We start from the raw sequence: 6,156 nt of genomic DNA on the forward strand, positions 1-6,156 counted from the left end.
ACTCCAGCTCAATAATATAGGTAGAAATAGATTTGGCGGAAATGAAAATCGAACCTTTTTCGTTTTGGCGGAAACAAAAATCGGGTTCTTTGGCGGAAACGACTGACGCCCTCCACCAGGTAGCGCTAAAAAGGCCGATCAACAGCTTGCTGCTATCGAGAAGGCCGTATTGTAATGCCGTAAAGTTTTAAAATTTCAGACTTCAGTATTCATTAAAATTTATAATAAATATAATCAAATATGCATTCTATATAGTATTATAATACTATTTACAGATAAGTTCCTATATTTCCGTGGTTATTATTCCATACAGATATTAAGTCCTGCAAGATAAATAATTTTAAAATGTTTATGTTTATTGTTTATACCAGAATACACTGAATACTTGTATTAGCTCTTATGTAACTTTTTAAAATTATTATATTTTACATTTATGAACCTTTCAAATGTATAGATAATTTAATTATAAATTTAGAAATAATTTATTGGCAGAATACAACATAATTTAATATTTTTTTTTTTTTATAGATATATTCTCTTTTTGTTATTTTTTTTTCTGTCTTTCTAGTTGTATTTTTATTTATCCCTCTGTTATTAGTTTCATATTTGCCAATTATTATCCAATGTTTTTTTTTTCTTGTTAAAGGTCTTATGCCTGTTGATTATTAATAAATAAATAATTTAGACTTGTTTGTTAATCTTATTAAAAATATAAAGGTTCGATACCTCGGCCGCGGGCGGCATTTTTCTTCGGGCAAGTCACGGTGTCCGGAGAATCACCCAATGGTCTAAGTTGTCGCGGGTTAACTAATAAAAAAAATGTATATATAAATTCTCTAAGAGATAACTTAGACTGAAGAACCCCGGAGAAAATTTTGATATAAATGACATTATGCAAACATTCGTATTAAAAATCAAACAATTATTATTGGTGTGTTGGATAATTGATTGTATATTTAATTATTTTAGTATTCAGTTATATAATTATATATATATTATATAGTTTTCTTTTGTCTTAAAAAAAAAATGTTATATAAAGATCAGTAGAATAATAAAACAAATTGTGGACGTCCTTATGGTGGTCAACGTGTTAAGTTGGGTTACATGTATGTTAAAGTACATAAGTACACAAAATATTATTATAATTTAAAACAAAAGAATAACTATTGTAACTTGTGGTGGATGGAACACAGCCCGCATAGGTGGTACGCTCTTCTTTTCTGCTTTTAATTTTTTAGCATTACTTAAATAGCCAGATGTACATGCGGGAACAAAACATTTGTCAGGCATATTAATATTATTATGTAAAGTAATTTTTACTGTAGAATGAGACATTGGAGTGTTTGAGATGTACATATATGAAAAAAATATCACCAGAGCATCAGTGTACGAGAAGACATCCGAATGAAATATTACTGTTGGAAATGTCAGTAATATTTTGTCACATTGTAAGGAACGATATTGTGGATAATATTATGTAAAATATCATGCAAAATTGTATGTATGAATTGTACTGTATAAGTGGTTATTTGAATCACTTACAGATTTTCTTGTTATTTTAAAATTAAATGTTTGTTATAGTGTTTGAATTTGTTTTTAAAATTAATAAAATTAATTTTAATTATTCTGTAGTAAATTTTACCATCAGAACAAATGACACTAGATTTATAAGTATTGAACACCAACAAAAAATCTAATATATGTTTAATGTTACAACACTCCATATATAACAAAACAACATCTTTCATTTTGAGTATACTATTTCCTATTCTATAAAGAAATATTTAAATTGTAAATTAATGTGTGTTTAATTGTTATTACTTTCAATATAAATACTCACGATTCGTTACTTGCAACCATATTTAATTTTGTATAATCTAAATTTTGAAATATATACTTCAACATTTCCAAAAATTCACTGTTGTTTTTTATTTGATTATTTTGTAGATAATCCCAGAATTGATACGGCAATTTGTTATGTTCAAATAAATTTACAATGAAATTAAATTCAGCACTGTAGAACAATATTTTGTGACATTCAGTTTCGAAATTTTCTTCTTTACAGTATGAACTTCAAAATTCAATAAAATGGAGGTATTATAATATTAATAATAATATGTTAGAAAGTAAAACTCAATAAAAAAAATTGGCCATAAAATGGCTCTCACCTATCAAACAGTGTAGTTAAATTTTTAAATTGTACATTATTCAATTTATTTTTTATTGATTGACAGGCAACTTTCTTTATTGACTTATTTTTTTTTTATATATATTCTGTTCTTCAATGTACTTATAAGCCAAATCATTTATATATTTAATATCACTGTTTTTCTTGCAGAATTTAAATAAATCTAAAATTTCATTGGAAATTTGAAATAACACAAAATCATTATTACTCATCATACATTGGATTATAGAAGCATTGTCCATATATTTTGCCACATCGACCTTGTATATACCAAAACTTTTAAGTATAATTGTCAACTGATCTGTAGTGATAACTAATGTGTCATGTTTAATTTCAAAAAATTGTACACTAAAATGCAAAATTGATTGCAGCCACAATTTTCTGTGAGACATGCTTAAAATATAAACAAACAAATTTTAATTTTAATAAATCAAATCACATTTGAAACGATTTAACCTTACATCTTTGAAAATCACTTTTTTCGTAACATGACATCTGTTATGTTTTTGATCTATTTTATGAAAGTTGTTGTTGTAATTTGTATCAGGATCGAGATAATTAAAATTAATTGGCTCTCCGGGTTGTTCTATTAATTTAATTAATTTTAGTTTTAATTATTTTTATTTATAATATTATGAAATAATTACTCACCAATAAAATCTGAAAATTTTACATAATCGAAAATATTTCGGTATCGTTTTATATCAATAATTTTAAGTTCTCCTAAATTCAACATAATCCATGTCCTTTTTTTGAACGTTTTTACTTTTCGTAGTAGTTTAATTCGAACAAAAAAATTAAAAAAAATATATCAAAGTTCCCAATGTCAAACATACAACTTAATAAAATATGGACAAACAGATCAATACATAGCACACGGTTGAAGTAAAAAAACAAACGTTGCATGTATACCAGGATTACATTTACCAGGCATACCCAAATACACAAGATAGTTAAAAAAAATGACTGACAATTTTACCTACATCATTGTTAAAATACCTAACCACTACACATGATTGTTTTGTACAACTAATATCAGTGGACTCATCAGTAAGAACGCTAAACTTAACTTCTCTGAGGCATTGTGTCAAATATTCTTTATGGTACTTTCCAATTACGTTTTTCATAATGGCAGTAGTCTTAGTTCGTTTAAGATTTTGAGTTCGTTTAAGAACATCCATCTCAGAATCTGGGAAACAAGTTTTAATTAAATCGGAAAAATGGTCCATAGTATTAAAGGAAATATTATGTTCGGCCAGAAAAAGCTGTTATTTTAATCGGAATTTTTTTACTTTTTCGGATAATGTGGTTATTTTGGGTTTTAGAGCTTGTACAATAGTTGATGAATTTGATACACTTAAAGAATTAGTTTTATGTTTTTTTTTTACTATTTACATGGCGGTTTAATGAAGAAGTTTCAGTCGCTAATGTGACGTTACAAATAATACATATCGCATTAGTTGCAGATTTTTCATCTAAACGTAACCAATACGAATATAATAGATTTGATTCCAATGTTTTGAATATACCTGTTCCTATGTTTTCGATATTTAGCTTCTCCTCGTTTTATGCGTTTATACTCAGGCGTTAAGCATCTATCAGTGTCAGATTCAATATTATCCTCCTAAGAAATAATCATAACGAATATTTAAAATTATAGTATAGAACTAATCATATAAATAAAACATTCTTTTACAAGACAAGTGAAATAGAAGATTACAATTACAGTGAAAAGTTTAAAAAAAAAAATTAATATTGTGATATATAATTTTATATGAGCATATATTTATAATTTGTGTTTAATTTTTACCAATATTATATATTGACGACTGTTGGAGTACATATTTTAAAATATAGACAATTCAAAAATATACATAAATAAATATTAGTGTATGCGAGCAATAATTATTTCAAATTCTCAAAAATGTCAATTACTCCTTAAAAGTGTCATGGAAAAAACTACTGAAAGAGTAACATTTTTCTGTATTTAGAGATTCGATTTTAATGTTGTCAAAAAATTTGTATTCATTTACCTACCTATTTACTAGGTTATGAGAGTATATATTTAACATTTTACCACTTTGTACATATATCAATATAGATTTTAAAATAAATATTGCATAATATGATAATACATATACTTACATTTTCATTCATTAATTTCAATACTTCATCATCAGATGAATCATCACTCTCAACACCAGTATGTTCGTAACGGTGATTCCATGTTAAAATCAGACAGCTTCTTTCCGGATATTTTCAGAAAATCGTTTTCTATTAATTATTAATAGTTAATATTAAAGTTTTATTCAAAATATACGGAGTGACAGCTAAATAGCGATTTCCAGAACGATGCCTTTCTTGCTGCAAAATATCTAATAACATATTATCTTTGTGATTTTCCCACAGTTCTGTTAAATTAGTAATGTGGCAAAATGCTATCATAGTAACAAAAAGTTCTCTTAGATTCTACACGAATTTAAATAAAGTAGCTTCTTCGAGAGTAGAATTCCAATGACTTTCATCTTATAACAAACGAAGCGCTTGGAAAGCTTTTTGAAATATAGGGTGGATAACGTCATCAACTGTTTTTTAAATCTAAAAACGAAGTTGGTCCACGGACGTGATGCAAAAGCATACGTAAATAATAACACTCAACGTTACTTGAGTGAACAGTGTATACTCGACCGAGCACATTGGATTTCTTGACTCCAGGATATTGTACAATTGGCTCTCCTTTTTTTCTTCTATTGAAACGATTATTAGTAAAAGTATAGTAAGATGGAACTTTAATATAAAACAGTGTTTTCGCGAAGTCGTCACGGGAGCCAAGTTCAAAAAAAGCCATAAGAGTGGTGTTTCTAACATTTTCAAGTCTTTCGCGAGCATTTTGATCAGTGAAATAGACACGTTGGCCATTTTCATGGTGTACTGAGAGTTGAAAAATCGTAAAATCAAATATCCGCCATGCAGCTTTCGATGAACTAGTATATCTGCCATTTTGGAATGCTTTAATTTCATCACGCGATTCTATTGAGAATGCAGCCTGATCAGATCCTTTATTAATATAACTACAAATATATTGTATGGCTTTTACTGAATGACAAAGTTCTATGTTGATGTGACAGTCAAACGCACGTAATAATAAAGGGCTATATGGTACATACAATCCACCGATTACCGATTGTGACCATGCGATTACGGGATTTTCTAAGCTGAAAAGTTTGCCCACCATCATCAGGTGATCGACGACGATATTTTGGATAATCATTCTGCCCGGATTGTGTCGCAATAGTAAACAGTTTCGGAAAACCTTTTGAACATTTTCCGTTTTGCATACACGGTGAATTCATGTTAAATGGTCCACAAAAGAATAACCATTCTGGCCATAACAAAACATTAAAGGATACTGTAACGCATTGTACGAACGATGAATTTCACTTACACGTGTTAATGTATCATCTGGAGCTCTTAATACTTATATCTTATTATCTCTTTTTAAAAATTCTTGGCCGACAATTAATATGAGGTATTCATCAGTCTGAGGAGTATTATATCGACCACGATGCTCTGTTTGTGGTTTTCTGTTAGCCCTAATATTAAATCTTAAATTCAGCTGGATTGTACGGCATCAAATCGAGTGCACTCTCAAAATTACGAATGTACGAAATATTTCTTTACAACATATATTGCAAATAATATAGTATTTGTTTATCTGTATTGGGAGCAATAGACAAACGCCTTTTCACTTCATTCTCTGAGTCACCCATAAAATATATCTGTAAAAACTTTGGTACCGGTGGTTAATAAAGAACCAGTCAAATGATAGACTTGCCCTTGAACTTTAAATGTTGACACGAAATTTCCATTTCTTATTTCCGTTGCACCAAACAATGTCATTTGGAAAGCTGAATTATAAACATGTACCATGTAAAAAAAATGGGAACATTTCTACTTTTACCGGGCAC

The 6,156-nt window shown here is 28.3% G+C and overlaps 1 protein-coding gene across 1 annotated transcript; it reads right to left on the reverse strand.

Annotated features, from left to right (window-relative positions):
- Positions 1 to 4,769: 4,769 nt before the first annotated feature.
- LOC103307997 lies at positions 4,770 to 5,459 on the reverse strand. Its single transcript, XM_008180578.1, has one exon. It carries the CDS (start codon positions 5,457 to 5,459, stop codon positions 4,770 to 4,772), a length of 690 nt encoding a protein of 229 aa, XP_008178800.1.
- Positions 5,460 to 6,156: the final 697 nt, after the last annotated feature.

This window comes from Acyrthosiphon pisum, chromosome X (genome assembly GCF_005508785.2).
Source record: "Acyrthosiphon pisum isolate AL4f chromosome X, pea_aphid_22Mar2018_4r6ur, whole genome shotgun sequence".
Classification (NCBI taxonomy): domain Eukaryota; kingdom Metazoa; phylum Arthropoda; class Insecta; order Hemiptera; family Aphididae; genus Acyrthosiphon; species Acyrthosiphon pisum.

What these genes read in the sequence shown, in the direction of transcription:
- LOC103307997 (XM_008180578.1), bottom strand. Translation starts at nt 5,459, where the DNA reads ATGATTATCCAAAATATCGTCGTCGATCACCTGATGATGGTGGGCAAA.